The sequence below is a fragment of the Giraffa tippelskirchi genome, chromosome 4 (assembly GCF_054371585.1).
Source record: "Giraffa tippelskirchi isolate mGirTip1 chromosome 4, T2T-mGirTip1v1.2.pri, whole genome shotgun sequence".
In the NCBI taxonomy this organism is placed as follows: Eukaryota; Metazoa; Chordata; class Mammalia; order Artiodactyla; family Giraffidae; genus Giraffa; species Giraffa tippelskirchi.
Window position 1 is genome coordinate 55348922 of NC_137278.1, and position 20264 is coordinate 55369185.

The following is a 20264-nucleotide window of genomic DNA, read 5'->3' on the forward strand; positions in this document are numbered from 1 at the left end:
AGCAACTTAGCACACATACACGAGGAGCTTGATGCAGAATGAAGCCATAATCATTTTAACCTCATTTCTCATTTCTTTTTAACTGAGCACCAACATCTTTGCCGCATCGATGAGCTTTTGTGCATTTACATCACAGGAGCCATCTGCATTTTTTACTCAAGACTTTATTGGTACAACCAAGACATGATCATAAAAGGAACGGCGAGCAAGAGAAGAAATATATAAACCACGGGAGGGCAGAAGTGAAAGCCAAAGAACTTCCTAGAGGGAGATCAAGGGGCCTCTTGTCTCCCAGACCGCAAGTTCCCAGCCCCAAAGGAGGTACTCAGAAACTGAAGTGGCCCTAAGAGCCAGATCAGCCCCTTGGAAGCCTCATTTCCAATCTGGGTCTGCTCTCAGGGGCCACCCTGTGGAAAGGGTTAGCCCCGGGAAGACCAAGGGGACCCATCCCATCACCATCCCATGAGAGATCCGGGTCTCAGTGTCAATGCCCTACCCGGGCAAAGAAATGCGGTGGCTGGACGGTCAACACAAAGTTCCCAGCCCAACCCAGGCTGACTTACAGGAGCCAGAAGTGGTGCACTGGGTGCCATTTTGTACTCAGTCCCCCAGAGTGCCTTGCAAGTAGCAGGAAGTGCCGTGGGGTTCTGAAGCCTTCCCTCTAGGATGGCCAGTGACCATGTAACAAGTTGATCCCATGCATGAGGCCCATAGAGAGAACTTGCAGTAGTTAAAAACAGGCAGCTTCTGCGGTTTCAGTGACATTTCCATGGCTGAGTGTGTCCATTCTCTCTCATTTTTCTGGATCTCGCTCATCACTGACCAATGTATTTTTGTAGCGGGACACCAGAAAACGTATTCTCTGATCACTTGTAAAACCTGAAAACAACAGGCAACTTGTGAAACCACTTATTTTAAGGCAAATGCTATTGAATTTCCCACAACAGAGATAAATAGCTCCTCAGGATGCAGGGCTCCAGTCCCAGTAAGTAGCCTAGGGCCAAGAGTTTTGTGTTAGAATGTTTTTAAGGTCCACCTTTGTCATTAAAGAAAAATTAAAAATGCCTAGAGAAGGAAATGGCAACCCATTCCAGTATTCTTGCCTGGGAAATCCCATGGTCTGAGGAGCCTGGCAGGCTACAGTCCATAGGGCAGCAAAGAGTTGGACATGACTTACCAACTAATGCTAACACTTTCACGCTCAGGATGGATTTTCTAGCTCCAAGTCACCTTTTGAGGAACTGCCTCATTCTGTACTGCTTTGTGTAAACATAAAGACTATTGTTTAAGACACACACAGAAAATTAAAATGCTTAAAAAAATGCAGCCCTAAGAACTCTAGCTTTGAATAGTGTTACCTCTTGCGGTGCCTTCTAAGACAAGCGATTCACTCATGTGCACTAAGGGACCAGAGGAAAATGACCTGCTGACGGATGATTTTCTAAAGCCAGTTAGGGGGTGGGGAATGTCTGCCCCAAACTGCAACTTGAATTTGTAACAGCTGCTCTTTGAGGCCCAGGGACTATTTCATCCACAACTGGATTGTGAGAGTAAACCCAGAGATGGTTTTCAAACTTCTTTTAGCCTCAGACCCTTTTGTTCAAAGATGTTTTACAGGTAAGTGTAACTATGCGCAATGGATGAGAGGAGAGCTGTTTGGAATGAAGAGGGTGAAGGGGCTCGGGTCCCACCTAGGGCCACCCCCAGCCCCTTGCTCCCCTGACCTGATCCTCAGAACCCCTGGGTTTGTCACAGCATGAGGTCTGGCAACAGACTCCCCCTAAACTGGCATCAAATCACCAGGGGAACAAATTAAAACAAAGTGGTGGGAGGGAGACAGAGTCACAGGCAGTACCCTGACGGGGAGACATTTTCCATAAAAGGTCACCACAAGGAAGATATGAACGAAACACACCAGAGGTCTAGGGTGAGACAAAAACTCTTAAGTTACTGTCTCCTAAATGTGGGGGAGTTTCTAAATCCAGCACATAAATTAAAATTTGCAGACCATCAAAATGATCATCGAAGGACTTCCCTGGTAGTCCAGTGGTTAAGAATCTGCCTGCCAGTACAGGGGACACAGGTTCGATCCCTGGTCCTGGAAGATTCCAGCTGCGAGGCAACTGAGCCTGTGCACACAACTACTGAGCTGACACTCTGGAGCCCAGGAGCCCCAACCACTGAAGCCCACGTGCCCAGAGCTTGTGCTCTGAAGCTAGAGGAGCCACCACAATGAGAAGCCTGCACACCATAACCAGAGAAAGTCTGCTGGCAGCAATAAAGACCCAGTACAGCCAAAAAAAAAAAAAAATCATCAAAAAAATATGAAATGTAGCAGGCATGTTTAAGCAACTGTATAATACAACATGTATAAATATACACAAATACAATGCGTATGATAATGTAGAACATATAGTATAGTGAGTATATTTGAAAATTTATAAATTTCAGAATATTTAAAAGTACATTGTGGTCTTCCCTTGTGGCTCAGTGGTTAAGAATTTGCCTGCCAATGCAGGAGACACAGGTTCAATCCCTGATCCAGGAAGATCCTTCTTGCTTCAGGGCAACTAAGCCCAGTGCGCCACAACTACTGAGCCTGTACTCTGGAGTCCGGGAGCTGCAACTACTAAAGCCTGAGAACCCTAGAGCCTGTGCTCCACAAGAGAAGCCACTGCAATGAGAAGCCCTTGCACCACAACTAGAGAGTAGCCCCTGCTCACCTAAACTGGAAAAAAGCCTGTGTAGCAATGAAGACCCAGCATAGCCAAAAATAAGTACATAAATAAAAATAAACATTTAAAAAATACTTTGTATGTTGCACACCTGAAACTATTATAATATCGTATGTCATTTATAATCATCAAGAAAACATTTTGTGTCTTGGTTGTTGGGCTTGTAAAATTGTCTTTTGTAAGTAGCATGAGCTGGTGCTTGGACTCCAAGAACACAGGAGCTGAGCACTTGGAAGGTGTTTCTGGAGTAAGTCCTTACAATAGCCATGTGGTTGTCACTGCTGTCCCATTTTACAGATGAGGGATCAGAGGCTCAGAGGGGTGAAGTGACTTGCCTGTAGTCACAAGGATGGTGAGTAGCAGATAGAATTCAAACCAAGATCTGCTTGAATGGAGCCAGAGGTCTTGATATTCAATCTAGGGGCAGGAACTTTCTTTTTTTTTTTTCAAACACCTCTACATAGAGGGGAATGTAATTAATGAGATAGGTAGATGTGAAACTATCTCTGTTTTGAGGCATAAAAAGTGGTCCAAGGGCACTGCCCATGGCCCAGTAGTGGTCCAAAAGCCCTTCAGTATGGATGCAGCAAGCAGCCTTGGTTTCTGCTGGAGCTTACACAGTTCAGTGGGCCTAAAGAGCAAGCTTGTTGCCCCTGCATCTGTGTGACTCAGCCGGTGGGTTTGCTAACTTCTGGGACCCAGGTGGCAACCCACTCCAGTGTTCCTGCCTGGAGAATCCCAGGGACAGGGGAGCCTGGTGCGCTGCCGTCTATGGGGTCACACAGAGTCGGACATGACTGAAGCGACTTAGCAGCAGCAGCAGCAGCAGCAGCAGCAAGGACCCAGGTGGGGTCAAGTCCAACACACAGCACTAGCCAGGAAGGAATTCCACTGCCCTTGGGGTCAACTGACTTGTCTTCAAGTTCCATTCTGCTCTCTACCACCCCAAATGCTTTGAGCAAGTCTTGATCTGTAAAAATAACCCTCTTATGCCATGCAGGACCAAGTTTAATGAAATAACAGGTGGGAGAAAGTTTGGGATATCCTACTGGTTCTAACCAAGCAGGAGTTGATTGTTTATTCAATAACCTACAGAGGAAAAGAATCTGAAAAATTAAATATATATAACTGCATCACTTTGCTGTACACCTGAAACTAATGCAACAATGTAAATCAACTATACTGCAATAGTTGTATAAAAAAAAAAAGAGTTCACTGTTATCCTCAGAAAAGCTAAGAACTAAATCTTACCATACTTGACATAAACTTAAACAACTAGCCAGTATTCTGTTTGCTTAGGTTCTCTCTTTGCCTGAACTCCATCACCGAATCTATTTATACAGTGTGTAAGTTTTTAAAGGTGGCGTCTGGCTGGGGCTCCTCAGAGGCCTGTGAGCAGCCACTGGGGGTGAGAAAGCTAGGGCCACACCCAGGGCGGCAGGCTGGGCACTTTCCCAAGACCCCAACCACTTACTGTTTTAAGAGACGAAGCCGGGCTCTCCTCTGCAGGCCTGGAAGGAGAAAACAAAAGTGCTAGTTGATATGGGTTGTGAACTGCAGATACCAAGCCCCAGAGAGCAAGCAGAGTGATGAGAGGGACAGCTGACATCTACAACCACTTCTTTGGTTCCAGGCTCTGCTCCAAACATTTCGTGGGTTTTAACTCCTTTAATGCTATGAGTTGAATACTACCCTTATTATCTCATTTTGCATATGGAGAAACTGATCTAGAGAGTAAGTGTGTAACTGAGTAACTTGCTTAAAATCCTGTAGCTAGTGAGTGATTGTTTGTGTGCCCTTGAATGCACCATCTTGCCCTTCATGGCAGGTCACAAAGGAGAGGCTGTGCAGACAGGTGGTCTTAAACCAGAGCTTGTGGACTCTGGAGGAGTGCAAGATTTCCCCTTGGGATGTAAGAAGGAAATATGAACATGTGTATTTTCATGTTTATCTCATCCTTTTTATTTCTGAAGAACATGTAATAACATACACAGTGTTGAGTTGGCCAAAAAGTTCATTTGGGATTTCCGTAAGATGGTACAGAGAAACCTGAACCAACATTTTGGCTAACGCAACATATTAAATAAATCCAGCTAACATAAATGTTAATAATCTATTAAATAAATATTTATAAGTATATATTAAATATATACATACATAATATATTAAAAATACAGTTAGTTGCAGTTAGCGTTTATAATTAAAAGATTTTTTTCACTGATAAGTTCATTGAGCAAAATGCTTGCAGACCCCTGAGCTCTAATGGTTCTTAGAATGAAATAAATGGATCCTTTTTTGGTTGGCAATTGTATGCAAAAGTGTGCACACCATGCATTTCCCTGTAGAGGGGGTCCATAATTGTGATCATATGTTCAAAGGGGTCTGTGACTTATAAAAGAGCCACTGACCTAGTCCATGTTCCAGTGGGCCAACCCCTCTCATTTTATAGAAGCCCAGAGAGGGTGAGTGACTTGCTCAAGCCCAGAGTGGCACAGGTGAGCAGACGAGTCAGGAGTAGAGTCTGGGGCTCTGGGCTCTTGGCCAGCTGTGCTGGCCTCCCCTGCAACTCCACTGAAAGTGAAAGTGTTAGTTTCTCCATCAAGTCTGACTCTTTGTGACCCCATGGACTATAGCCCATCAGGTCCTTTGTCCATGGAATTCTCCAGACAAGAATACTGGAATGGGTTGCCATTCCCTTCTCCAGGGGATCTTCCCAACCCAGGGATCAAACCCGAATCTCCTGCATTTCAGGTAGATTCTTTATCATCTGAGCCACCAGCTACCCTGGGGGCCTGTAGAAGTGGCCGAGAACAGCAACCATCTCTGAGTTTCCCAACAGCCTCAACGGGAGGATTTCTAGTTTTGGGGAGTGAAATGCAGCCCCCAGTGTAATTTCTGTGCACTGTTTCCACCCCAACCACTCCTGGGTATTCCTGCTTACAGAGTATGGAGCAGGGCTTTACAAAAACAACCCGGGGAGGTAGGTGATATGGTTACCCTGGATAGGGCCGCTGAGCCTCAGGGGGGCCAGGGCATCTGCCCAAGTCACTAGATCAAGAGTTGAATTCAAATCCAGGTTTACCTGACTCTAGAGATGGGGTGGTCTCTGACTCTTGGAACTTGGCCTCAGGCCAAAAGTCAGTTCTCAGAATTATCATGGGTTTGGGATTGGAGGAGCAAACTTCCCACCAGGCTGTCACCTGCCCTGTTACCCTAGAGAAGAAAGGACCCTCGGGGACACAACCAGCAGCAAAAGGAGTCATCATGAAGACCCAGGCTTGCCAGGTGGCTCAGTGATAAAGGATCTACCTGGAGAAGGAAATGGCAACCACCTTCCGTATTCTTGCCTGGGAAATCCCATAGACAGAGGAATCTGGCGGGCTATCGTCCTTGGGGTTGCAAGAGTAGAACATGACTGAGCGACTGCGCAAACACATGCATGTTGGGGCCCAAGAGGGCACAACTTACAACGCAGGTGGATGGCCACACCTAAGGACACCAGAAGAATCAGGACACCAGCCACCAGGAGGCCGATGATGAGCGGGGCACAGGACAGACCTGGAAAATACACACATATTGAATGAACATTTGAGATGTGCAGATAAACACAAAGAAGGAAAAATCCACAGGAAGCCCCACCCACCACTCAGAGAATACCACTTATTTGCACGCTTCCTTCTAGTCTTTTCTAGGCTCTTTAAACCTATTGAAATCATTTCATATATAAAACTTCAGGAAAGTGAAAGTGAAGTCGCTCAGTCGTGTCCGACTCTTTCCGACCCCATGGACTGTAGCCCACCAGGCTTCTCCATCCATGAAATTTTCCAGGCAAGAATACTGGAGTAGGTTGCCATTTCCTTCTCCAGGGGATCTTCCTGACGCAGGGATCGAACCTGGGTCTCCCACATTGCAGGCAGATGCTTTACCATCTGAGCCACCAGGGAAGCCCAATCTTCAGGTCCCACATCCAAATTTAAACAGTTAATAAACCCAGTAGCTACTTTTGTTCAAAATGAGATAGACAATTTGCATGCCTGGTAATGGGATTTTTATCATTTATTAAAAAAAATTTTAATTTTAGAAGAAATAGCTGAATATATTTTCACTGTAGCTCCTTCACAGAAGTAACTACCATTGTTAATTTGCATACACACATATATAATTTACATAGACACATCACATATAGTTTTTTTTAATTTATTTTTAATTGGAGATAATTGCTTTACAGTGTTGTGTAGGCTTCTGCCATACATCAACATGAGTCATTCATAGGTATACATAGGACCCTCTCTATGGATCCTCCCTCCCACCCCTCTAGGTTATGACAGATCACCAGGTTGAGCTCCTTCTGCTATACAGCAATTTCCCATTACCTCACACTGGTCAGAATGGCCATCACCAAAGAGTCTACAATAAATGCTGGAGAGTGTGTGGAGAAAACGGAACCCTCTTGCGCTGTTGGTAGGAATGTAAATTGATACAACCACTATGGAGAACAGTATGGAGATTCCTTAAAAAACTAAAAATAAAACCACTATGATCCAGCAATCCCACTGCTGGACATATACCCTGAGAAAAGCATAATTGCAAAAGACACATGTACCCCAATGTTCACTGTAGCACATATAGTTTTAAAAATACAGAGGTGTATACAGTACAAATTGTTCTGCAACCAGCCTTTTTTCTTAAAAATACCAGCATATTCTTTTTTCTAACAGCATGTCATCTGAAGTATGGCTGTACCATGGATTATTTAGCCATTAATGTACATTTTGTTTGTTTTTTGCATTTTACAAATAAAGCTGCAGAGAACATCCAGGTATGCTTCTCCCTGTGTAGGATCCTGCCCAAGGCAGATACCGAAAACAAGAACAATTAACCATAGACTATATCCATTCTCAATAATAACAGATACTGTAAAATGCCTTCCAAAAAGGCTTCACTGATTTCCATTCCTAATCACCAGTCATGTACCCTGCCTACCCCTGACATTATCAGAGACTTTAAGTTTTACAGAGCAGTGGGTGAAAAATAGTATTTCATTTTAATTTCCTACTTGCCAATTTCAGCCTATTTTCATGTATTGACCATGCATGATTTTTCTTCTATGGGTTGCCTATTTGTCCTTCTGCCCATTTTGTAAATTATGTAAACAGCAGAGTTTATATCAAACATAAACTGATACCCCAAATCCTTCTCTAATACTCCTCCTTTCCCTATGACTGGTCCTTGTGAGTAGCTAAGCAGGCAGAATCAGGACCCATGGGTGAAAAAGGCAAGACTGCAGACTGATGCCCAAGGTTGAAAAAGAAAGAGTTTTGGATGTCAGAGAAGGGGTAGAACGTTTACTGAAGATCTGTTATGTGTCAAATACAGTACTAACTGCAAACTTCCATCTTGTGAGGAATGAAGGAATTACTATCATTTTTATCTCTCATTTTACAGTTCAGAAAAAACAAGATTCAAAGAAGTTCAATTACCTGCCCAAGGCCACCTGGATAGTAAAAAGCAGGGCCTGGATACAGACTCAAGTCGCCTGAGTTCTACAGTCCCTGCCAGTTCCATTGATACAGGTTTAGGGCAGGAGAGGTGGTGGGGAGGGGTGGGCTGGGGAAGGGAGGAAGGAAATGGCATGGGCTGCTCTTGGGGACGGAACCACCATCGCCAAGGCTGGATGGTGCCACGCTTAGAGGAAAGTTCGGTGAGAGGCCCTGGGGAAAGGACCCTTTTCCCTTCTGAGATGTGAAGCTTCTATCTGCCTCCCTCTCATCTCCATGGGTTTCCTAACCTGGATGAAACTCAGAAATGTGATGCAAAGTGAAAGAAACGAGGCATGAAAGACCATATATCGTATGATTCCATTTGTACGAAATGTTCAGGAGAGATGAATCTAGAGTGACAGAATGTAGATTAGCAGTTGCCAGGGGCTGGGAGGGGGGACAGAGATTAACTATAAATAGGCACAAGGGATATGAGAGTTTGATGGAAATGTTCAAAAACTAGTTCGTGGTGATGGTTGTATTACTCGGTAAATTATTAAAAATCACTGAGTCGTGCACTTAAAATGGGTGAATTTTATGACTTGCAGATTATGCCGGGATAAAGTTTTAAGTAATGGAGATGGGCATAAGCTGCAGGGATGTGGAAGGTAGAAAGCCCCCTTTCTTCTGGGCGGAGAGGGGTCAGGGGAGGCCTCCTGAGTTATGACCTGAACTAGAGACCTAGACACAGCTAAAGGTCCTCGGTGAAGTATGATCATCTCCCCAAAATGTGACTCCAGGGAAAGCTGCTTCTTGCCTGTGCACCACAACTAGAGAGTAGCCTCTGCTCACCACAACTAGAGAAAAGCCTGTGCAGCAATGAAAACCCAGCACAGCCAAAAAACAAATAAAAATTTAACAACAACAGAAACAAAGAATAATGCTGCTGGGAACATTCGTGTGCAAGTGTTGGGCAGATAGATCCTTCATTAGGGGCCCTGGTAGCTTAGCGGTAAAAAAAATCCGCCTGCCAACGCAGGAGATGCAAGTTTGATTCCTGGTTGGGGAAGGTCCCCTGGAGAAGGAAATGGCAACCCACTCCAGTATTCTTGCCTGGGAAAGTCCATGGACAGAGGAGCCTGTCGGGCTACAGTTTATGGGGTTGCAAAGAGTCAGACACAACTTAGCGACTGAGCACGAGTCCTTCATTAAGTTTTGTCCTGTGATGATTTACGAGTGTGTCCCCCACTAGAATATGAGCGATTGGAAAAACTGCACTGCTGTCGCACTCAGCTCTCCTTTAGACTCCAGCTCAGGGCTAGAGAAACAGGCTAGAGTCCACACTTGGAAAGAGTTTGTGGAAGGAAGGGAGGGAGAGAGGGAGGAAGAGCGTTGGCTGGGCTTCTGAGAATCCAGGGGAATCAGAGAACTCACCTTTCCGAATCACCGGGTTTGGGAATTGGCAAAGTACTTTCTTTTTAGGGCTGGTCTTCCTGGTGGGCTGGGGAGTGGTAGGAAGTACATCAACTGCAAAAGCAAGCAAGACACATGTCTTAGCCAGGTAAACATCAGGTAGACTCAGAGACAAAACTTACAACTGCATGTCTGATACTCAGGTATTAAAGTCCTTCTCAGTGTTCCCTATGCTGTCACGGGCTTGAAGGTCACAGATCAATGGGACTTTTGATCTAGTAACTCTCAGATGGAGCTGAGGGCTCAGAGATGGAGGTCAGCTTGGTGTCCTGGAGAGAGGGGCTCTGGAGCCATCCAGATATGAAAAGAGCCCCAACACCCCTGATCAACCACTGTGTGGACTGCAAGGAGATCAAACCAGTCAATCCTAAAGAAAACCAACCCTGAATATTCACTGGAAGGACTGATGCTGAAACTGAAGCTCCAACACTTTGGCCACCTGATTTGAAGAGCTGACTCACTGGAAAAGACCCTGATGCTTGGTCAAAGGAGAAGGAGGCAGAGAATGTGATGATTAGAGAGCATCACCATCTCAATGGACATGAATTTGAGCAAACTCCAGGAGATAGAGGAGGACAGAGGAGCCTAGTGTGCTGTAGCCGTGGGGGTGCAAAGAGTCAGACACGACTTAGCAACTGAACAACAGTAATGACTAGGGGCAAGTCCTATTGCTTCTTTGTGAGATGACCCCCATCTCCTTTCTATGGTGGTTGTGAGAATGAAAGGGGACAGTGAGCCCAGCAAAGTGAGTACTATGGATGGCTTCACATCACTGAAGATCTTGAGCTACATCTGGAGTCCCCCAGCCCTTGGCACGACGAACCCCCAAGCCTTCCTCCCTACGCAAGTGGAAGAAGCTGGAAGAAAGGAAGTGGTGCCTTTTTCTGTGTGGACAATACCAAGCAGGTTGGGAGGTTGTGTAGGTTGGGATTTTCTTTCTCAACCTCAGTGGTTAAGAATCTGTGCTTCCATAGCAGGGGGCACAGGCTCGATCCCTGGTCAGAGAACTGAGATCCCACATGCCTTGACGCTTGACCGAAAAAAACAACATCCAAGTAAACGTATGTTATCAGAGGGACCTTTAGACTAGTCTCAACCTTTAATTTCAAAGGTGAACACTAGTGATGTAAGGGATTGACCCCTGCGAGGCCCCACAAAGGAAAGGGCGCAGCTGGGGTCCGCAAGTTCCTCTCCTGACTCTTGGTGGGTAATGCCTCTCTTTCATTCTAATCCATTGTCATATGGCTGAAGTGGTGGGACAGGGCAGGGGGACAAGCCCACAGGGCAAAGGGAGATACCCATGGCTCGAGAATCCAACCCCCTGCCTCTGACAGTTGGGGAAAGACATTTCACTGATTTTCTGCAAAATGGTAGGAGAGGGAATTGTGTGACACGTGAACTTGGACTCTAGAGTCAAGGGCACTGGGAGGGGCAGCCAGTGTTTGATCCTTTGGGTCTGGCATCTTCCACATAAAATGTTGACCCTTTGGACCCTCACCACCCTGAGACATGGGTGGTTGAGAAATTGTGCCCCCTGCTCTGCATGATCTGGGGGGTTTCAAGAAGACCCAGCTAACCAGAATTAACCCTTACCAAGCTCCTACCTCATGCTAGTGGTTGTGCCAAGCACGTCAGCTTAAGCTTACTGAACCAACAACTTTGGGGATGGGCACTAGTTTCTCCATTTTATCCCCAGGAAGCCTTGGCTCAGAGGGTTGAAATAAGTTCAAGTTGCTTATTTGAACTTGCTCAAGTTCAAGAGCCAATAAACAGCACAGCCAGCATCTGAGCCAAAGAATGCCTATATTAGGTTCTCAGGCCACACATTGCCTAAGGGGCAAATGTATTTTGATAAAAAGTTAAGCACGGAGACTTCCCTGGTGGTCCAGTGGTAACGAATCTACCCTGCAATGCAGGAACGGTGGGTTTGATCCCTGGTCAGGAAACTAAGATCCCACATGCCATGAGCAGCTAAGCCCTTGTGCTGCAAATACTGAGGCCGGGCTCTCTGGAGCCTGCCCCACAACTAGGAAGTCTGAGCACCGCATCAAAAGAGCCTGCGTGATGCAGTGAAGATCCCACGTGCGGCAACTAAGACCTGATGCAGCCAAACGAATAAATGAATAAATTTTTAAAAGTTAAGCACCTTGGGTCATCAGGGTGTTGAACGAAACGGTTGTTAAGGGGGAGAATGGCTTCAGTCTCATGTTCTGAAAGCATGGGAGGAGCCCGGCCCTCAGCTGAGGTGTCTCAGCCCGGCCTTCCCTTAGCCCTTTTAGTCCTCACTGCTCTGGAAGTGTTCATCTCCCTCCTTCCTACAGGCTCCCACTGGGGCAGCAGTGAGCCTGCAGGGGGCAGATCTACAGACCCCAGTGGCCTGAGGCTGTTGGGAGGTTTGTGGGGGAACTTGTTCTATTTTTTTGTTTTTAAATTTTTGGCCACACCACGTGGCATGTAGGCTCTCAGTTCCCTGACCAGGGATCGAACCTGTACCCCCTGCCTTGGGAGCACGGAGTCCTAACCACTGGACCACCAGGGAAGTCCCACCTTTGGATTTTAATGTCTTCTTGCCCAGAATCAGGAGCCCTTTATTCTTCTTGATTACCCACCCTCACCTTCCCAGGTGGCGCTAGTGGTAAAGAACTCGCCTGCCAATACAGGAGACGTAAGATACGAGGGTTCGATCCCTGGGTCAGGAAGATCCCCAGGAGAAGGGCATGGTAACCCACTCCAGTATTCTTGCCTGAAGATTCCTCATGGACAGAGGAGCCTGGCAGACTACAGTCCACAGGGTCGCAAAGAGTTGGACACGAATGAATCGACTTAGCACACACGCACCCAGTTCAAATCTCCCCACTTCTCTCCTCTTTGAAAGGGGCAGGACTTTTGAGCCCATGGTGTCTTGAGGTGTCTGAAAAAAGCCTGTCTTCCCCCCAGTACTTTCTCTACCATCTAAGTGCACGGTAAGTCGATTTAGTCGTGTCCAACTCTATGCAACCCTAAGGACTGTAGCCCGCCAGGCTCTTCTGTCCATGGGGATTGTCCAGGCAAGAATACTGGAATGGATTGCTCTGCCCTCCTCCAAGGGATCTTCCTGACCCAGGTATCAAATCCACATCCCTTATGTCTCCAGTATTGGCCGACGGGTTCTTTACCACTAGCATCCAAGAGTCCTCTTTAAACTGTCTTGACTTTCCAGCCGGAGGGTGAGCTCTTGCTCTGGAGTCCCCACCTCCAGGGAGATGATGCGGTTGGGAGCATGTGCTTTGGGGAGAGATTGCCATTCCCGGGGAGCCAGGCAGAGTCAGGGGGTTGGGAAGATCAAAGCCAGGAGTGGGCAGATAGAGGAGGAGGTGGGCGGAACTTCTGAAAGCCAGTTTTGCTTATTTCATCATCCACCTTTCTTAGCCTCTGAAATCTCTTGAGTGGAAAGTGTGAGGCTTATAGAGACAAAAACAATAAACCAAACCCAAACCCCAAACTCAGAAGAGCCTAATGTTCAATACAAGAATCAGTTAACACCTGTCCCTCCAGGGATGCCTCAGCTTCTGGTTCGAGAGTTCTCCCCATCTTCCCCACCTCCTGATTTAAGACCCAGATTGGGAAGGGACAGTTTGGGAGTTTGGGATGGACACGTACACACTGCTGTATTTAAAATGGATAACCAAAAAGGACCTACTGTGTGTGCAGCCCAGACAACTCTGCTCAATGTTATGTGGCAGCCTGGGTGGGAGGGGAGTTTGGGGGAGAATGGATACATGTCCATGTATGGCTGAATCCCTTTGTTCTTCACCTGAACCTATCACAACATTGTTCATTGGCTATACCCAATACAAAATAGAAAGTTAAAAAATACAAAAGATCAGAGGCTGGTGACGTGTGAAGAGGGCATCGCTCTGTCTTGTGTCTTAATTATGTTGCTATGTCTGCACCTCCCATGCCGAGTGGCCCACTTTGTGGGGGCCCCCGTCACTCTCAGTGCTCCAGCCGGAGAAGATCTCAGGTGAGAGGGAAGCAAGATAGTGGGGGGCCCACTGGGGGTTGGCCTTGACCATGAGTTAATCTGGGGAGGGGGTTGAAGCCATACGTTGGCCTTTGAGAATTCCTTTACACCTTTGATAGTTTAATCCTCACTGTCCAACACGGCGGCCACCTGCCACGTGTGCTACAGAACATGTTAATGTTGCCAGTCTGCCTTGAGATGCGCTGTACGTGTAAAATACACATCGAGCACTTAGTACAAAAAGAAAATGTAAAATATATCAGTAATAAATTGCATACTGATTTCATGCTGAAATAATAATATTGTCCATAAACTGGGTTAAACAAAATGTATTATTTAAGTTAATTTCACTTGTGTCTTTTGACTTTTTTTGAATGCGGCTACTTTCTAGATTTTTTTTTTTTTTTTGCCAAGGTTTGTGGGATCCTAGTTCCCTGACCCAGGATTGAATCAGGGTCCTAGGCAGTGAAAGCGATGAGTCCTAATCACTGGACATCAGAGAACTCCCTAGAAAATTTTAAATTACATCTGTAGCTCGAAATATATTTCTACTGTACTTGCTGACTTAACTTCTGAGGAATTACAGCTTCTAAGGGCCAGAGGGAATCAGGGAGGTCCTTAGCAGTCCCATGATACAGATGGGAAAACTGAGGCCTGGGGAGGGGAGTGACCTGCCCATGGGCACATGGTAAATTTGCAGCTGTGTCTGGGGTCTAGCCTCCTTACTCCCTGCAACTCTAGGCGTGGGTTCAAGCCACAGGCCCCCATGCACAATGTGAATGCTCTTGTTGAGTATGTCCAGGCAGCAAAGATATTCTTTCCCTGTGGGCACACTGGGAGGGGACTTCTAGCAGGTGTCGGTACTCAGACCAATCAAGCCTCAGCCTCAGATGGGCCTAGAATGCCACCCTGTTACTGGAAGCAGCAGCAATGCCCCAAAGCATCTCATCTCCAATGGGAATCAAACAGCATCTGCCTCCCAGTGTGGCTGATAGCATGAAATAAAACAACCCATACAACCTTTGCACCAGCTTGGCTCTGGGTTATTGTTACTATTAACAGTAGTGTTTTAGAGAACGAGGCTTATGGTTGCTGGAGGAAGGGATAGCTAAGGGGAGTTTAGGATGGACAGGTACCCACTGCTGTATTTAAAGTGGATGACCAACAAGTACCTTCTGTACAGCACTTGCAACTCTGCTCAATGCTATGTGGTAGCCCGGATGAGAGCGCAGTTTGGGGGAGAATGGATACATGCATATGTATAGCTGAGTACCTTAGCTGTTCACCTGAAACTATCACAGCATTGTTTGTTAATCGGCTATGCTCCAATACAAAATAAAAAGTTTCAAATAAAGCTTTCAGTCATGGAAAAAAAAAAAAAGACCAGTAGTGCTGTTGCTCCTGGAGGTCAACCCCTACCTCCGAGTAGGGCTCTCTGAGAATGAGAGCTGTCCCAGGACATGGCATGCACTCAGCACCCAGTAGGTACTCAGTGCTCATCTGTAGCACTGAGCCAGATTCTTACCCACACTCAGCTGAGTTCCCTTCCCAAAGATCAGGTTGGGTACCCCAACGATCATGCAGAAGTAGACACCACTGTCGGCAGGCTTCACTCTTTGGAGCTTGAGCATGTTCCGGGGAGAATTTCCAAACACAGTCAGCTTCTCCCGTTCCACCTCCTTGCCATACGTAGTCTTATTGGCGGACATCCAGTAGGCCAGGAACTCATAGCGACTGTTAGCGCTCAGGGCCTGGCGCTGCCGCAGCCAGTAGATACGTGTGTTAGAAAGTGAGGTTTTGGTTTCACAGGACAGCGTCACCGTATGGTTGGTCTGAACCATCAAGTAATCAGGGGTCTGCAGGAGGGCCAAGCTGCCGTGCAGAGCTACGAAAAGCAGAAGGAGCAGAGACCATCAGCACCTTTTCTTGGCCGCGGTTGTGGGGTCCCAGAGTCAAACATGAGAGGAGAAGTGATGAGAGAGCCTGTCCAGTTGCAGGGCCCAGGGGCTATGTGAAATATAGCCAGTGGTTCCAGGACTTAGAGCACCCCACCTCCCCAGGGTGATCATCCACCAGATAGGTGTTCATGATGCCAGCCTGACAAAGGGGACAGGGGAAAAAGTGCCACTTGCTGACTGCATGCTTCTATGCCTGGCTCTTGGCATAAATTACCTCCATTGAGCTTCAGACTTACTTTAGGATTTTTATCCCCACATGAGGAACAGAGGCCTGAAATGCCTTGTTCAAAGTCCTGCTTACAGCTAATAAGTGACCCGGGAGTCGAAGTCAAGGATGCAGTCTGAAGGCAAAGCTGGTTGCCTTTCACCTTGTTCTGTGGCCACTCTATGAAGACTTTCAAAAGGTTCCAGGTGGCCGAAGGAAACCCAGGTCAAGCTCAGAGAAGAGCTCAGAATTACTGGCAGAACACATGGCTGCTCTGGCCAACCTACAAGAGGACAAGCCGCCATTTCCAGACAGTGACAACAACCAGCAAGGGGAACTCACTGTCCCCCGTAGACACAATCTCAGCCCATTACTCCCCAAGCCAGTAACTGACTGGTCTCTGCATCCCCATTCCCAAGTGGAGGGACAGACACCCCAGAAGAGGTGCTGGGAGTTCACTTCAGTCTCAAATGGGAAGCCCCTGCAGGTAGGGCCTTGATCAGGAGGCCCAGAGCAGAATTCACAGACCTGGCCTTGAACCCCACCTGTGCCCCACACCAGTTGTGGCACCTCTGGCAAGCTGTGGACCCTGTCTCCTTCCTGGAAAAGGAGGGCGGTTTGATGCTGCTGTCTTGCCTAACTCCCAGGCTTGTTGTTGCTGTTTAGTGTTGTTGAGTGTCTGACTTCTTTTGTGACCCCATGCACTATAGTCCGCCAGGCTCCTCTGTCCATGGGATTCTCCAGGTAGGAATACTGGACTGGCTTGCCACTTCCTTCTCCAGGGAATCTTCCCGACCCAGGGATTGAACCGGGGTCTCCTGCATTGGCAGGCGGATTCTTTACCACTGAGCCACCTCCAAGACTCAGAATGTCCAAAAAAGCACTGCAAACTGAACCTCACTGTACTTGGGTAAATCATCGTCTATGTGATACCTCTCAGCAGTTGTTACTGGAGGCAAATGAAATCTTAAGGAGAGAATTAGAAGGGGTCTTTCATGACCAAGTCCACCAAATGGAACCTGACTTGGTAAAGCTTTCATTTTAGCTGTGGGGCAGAGAAGACTCAGCAGACCAGGACCTAGATCCAGGAGCATGGAGGCCCAGAGAAGATGTAGGCCTGGATGGGCAGAGGATGTTTGTGTGTGCATGCGTGTGTGTGTGTGTGTGTGTGTGTACCCAAGCCTTTCTGAACCCATATTCATTAGAAAAAACCCTGATGCTGGGAGAGACTGAGGACAGGAGAAGAGGGTGACAGAGGATGAGGTAGTTGGATGGCATCAGCGATTCAATGGACATGAACTTGTGCAAACTCCAGGAGATGGTGGGGGACTGCGAGGCCTGGTGTGCTGCGGTCCATGGGGTCACAAAGAGTGGGACACGACAAGGCAACTGAACAACAAGCCCGCGTTCATAATCCTACTTGGGGCTCAGGCTCCTTGGCCTTGACCTTCTCTAACACTGAAGAGGCAAACTTGTGGACTCCCATCACAGATCACTCTGAGCTTTTACTTCCACTGAGAATGAAAAGAAACCTGGGGTCCAAGTGGCTATTGAGCCTCCTCTCCTCTCCCTGAAAACCATGCTGCCTTTTTAGCAGAGTAGAGATTCTTCATTGTTGGGGGTCATTGACCTCCTGGGGAAGACAATAACTTCCCTGGCATCCAGAGATTAAGACTCCACCCTTCCACTGCAGGGGACACAACTTGAATCCCAGTTGGGGAACTAAGATCCCGGATGCTGTGTGGTGCAGCCAAAAGTAAATAAATTTTAAAAAAGAATTGATAATGCCAATATTTATCAAACTGTGCTGAACATGGTTTATGCATTATCTCATTTAATCCTCACCAAATTTTTCGGGAGGAAATAACACCTATTTTACACATGAGGAAACAGGCTCAGGGAGGTTAAGGACCTGCTTAAGGTCATACGGCCTCTATGTGGTAGATGCAGATTTAAACCCAGGTCTGCACCCCACTCCAGTACTCTTGCCTGGAAACTCCCATGGATGGAGGAGCCTGGTAGGCTGTAGTCCATGGGGTCGCGAAGAGTCGGACACGACTGAGCGACTTTGCTTTCACTTTTCACTTTCATGCATTGGAGAAGGAAATGGCAACCCACTCCAGTGTTCTTGCCTGGAGAATCCCAGGAACGGCGGAGCCTGGTGGGCTGCCGTCTATGGGGTCGCACAGAGTCGGACACGACTGAAGTGACTTAGCAGCAGCAGCAGCTGGGACCCCAGAATCTAGGCTTTGTGCCACTCTCTGAAATGAAGAAACCTGTGATCCTCTCTAGGATCCTGGTCATGGGCTCATGTGCACGTAGTGGGGCCAAGAATACACAGACTCCCCAGGCCCTTCTAAGAAAGCCCCAATGGGACCGCTTCAGAGACAGACAGGTCAGAGGGGCTTTGGGGTCTTTGTGTAGATCTTTGCCTGCGTCCTGACTCGAAGACTTCCTGGCCCAGACTCACCCTGGTTTCTCTCGTGCCCACATGCTTTTCAGCTCCTGGAGACAGAACCCCTGGCTGTGGTCGAGTCCCTGGCCAGTCCCAGGGCCAGGCCTTGCCACACGCATGGTCTCATTTGATTCATTTCATCATCTCAGTCACCTAGTGATCCCACTTAGAGGGATCTGCTCTTTCTAAAATGATCCACAGTAACTCTAGTCACTTTGAGTGGCCTAGACTAGCTTCTGCTAGAGATGCAGTTGAGTTCACTAGGTCAGAGCCAGGCTGGCAGGCCGTGTCACCTTGGCAGGAGGACCAGTTTTGGAATTTTTGGATTAGAGAGCAAATCAACCACAAGTTAGTGGGCAGTGGGGAGGGATTTCTTCTACAAGACAGACTGACTGGGCTGGCCAGAGGGACAGACTCCTTGCTCTGTTCTTGTTCCAACATTCCAACTCCATCGCTGCTTGTTCTGGAAGCTACACTGCCCACAATACCCACCCCCAGGGAATATTCAGGAACCAAGTCACCCTGAGGGGGAACCCTGCCACACTTGTCTGAAAACTGGCAACAGCCTGGTATTTGGCGAACTGTCCTACAAATACTTCCCCTGCTGCTGCTGCTAAGTAGCTTCAGTCGTGTCTGACTCTGTGTGACCCCATAGACAGCAGCCCACCAGGCTCCCCCAACCCTGGGATCCTCCAGGCAAGAACACTGGAGTGGGTTGCCATTGCCTTCTCCGAAATACTTTCCTGGAAGTAATCAAAAGGTGTCTATGGAACCCTGGGCCAAGAGATGGGCACCAAAGTCAGAACTGGGGCCCTGGCATATGTCCTTCCTCTCTGGACCTCCTCATCTCTCCTTCCTTCTTTTCCATCTCCTTCAACACTCCCGGCTCCCTCTCGGCTCTCTCCCTCCTCTCTTCAGGTCACTGTTTTCCTAGGTTCAGGCTTTGGGGGCAGAGATGGCCTCAGTGCAGAGGCTCCGGGGACTCCTGGGGGTAATGGGCTCCCTGGAAGGTTTTCCATCCCCAGGGACCGAGGCTGCCTCCCGGGTGCCCTCGCAGATCCGGGGTCTGGGTACGGCATCCTGCGGGAACAGCTTTCCCCAAACTTCACGCCTCAGTCCCGGGCCCAGCGCAGAACCCTCGCATCCAGCCCCGCGTCCCCAGGGTCTCCCCGCCTTACCTGCCACCTGCGCGGCGAGAAGGAGCCACAGCCGCGCCTGCATCTTGGCGTGCTGGGGACACCTGGTCCCGGCGGAGCTCGGCCGAGAAGGTCCGGGCGGGGCAGTTGGGGGCGGGGTGGGGCGTGGAGGAGGGAGCGGGGAGCAGGGAGGGAGGGCCCTGGTGGGGGAGAGGGCGGGAGTCTGGTGTGAGGATGGTGAGGTCTCCGCCCTCACCCTCCCGGCCTTTCAAAGGTCTTGACTGAGTTTCCAATAGCGTGGCGACGCCGCTGTCCCGCGCCAAGTGCTCGCGCCTGTGTGATCGCCTTCTGCCCTGGGAGGTCAGAACAGGGTCACGACTCCATGTGACTCCAGAGGAAGCAGCTGAGGCTCAGAGAAGTCAGGGTGCTCAGGAGGGCCCCTCGAGAGTGCTGACGGAGCATGACCCTAACTCCGGTCACTTTCTTCCTTTTTGAGTCGTTACTTAACCCAGAGAACCTTCTGGGTACTCCGGGGCCAGCGGGGCCCAGAGTGACCAAGACCCAGGCCCTGCCCTCAAGAGCACACACTTGAAAGGGTGAAAGAAAGCTAACTAACAGTGACACAAAGTCTGATGCTGAGAAAGGTGAGCTGGGACGCCAGGCTGGGCCAGGGGCACATCCAGACCTTGACCTTCAGAGACTGGAAGAGCTGAGAAAATTATCATGCCCTCTCTACCTTTCTCACACGTGTAATTCCTGTTAAAATAACACTGAAATGGGGACTTAGCAGCTCATCAACAAAGCTTCCCTGGTGGCCCA

The 20264-nt window shown here is 48.2% G+C and overlaps 1 protein-coding gene across 1 annotated transcript; it reads right to left on the reverse strand.

Moving 5' to 3' along the window:
* Positions 1 to 146: 146 nt before the first annotated feature.
* CD8B (CD8 subunit beta) lies at positions 147 to 19567 on the reverse strand. Its single transcript, XM_081592919.1, has 6 exons — positions 19488 to 19567; positions 15217 to 15576; positions 9650 to 9742; positions 6204 to 6293; positions 4210 to 4246; positions 147 to 879 (listed from the first exon to the last, which is right to left on the reverse strand). Exons 1-6 carry the CDS (start codon positions 19528 to 19530, stop codon positions 867 to 869), a joined length of 636 nt encoding a protein of 211 aa, XP_081449045.1. The 5' UTR covers positions 19531 to 19567; the 3' UTR covers positions 147 to 866.
* Positions 19568 to 20264: the final 697 nt, after the last annotated feature.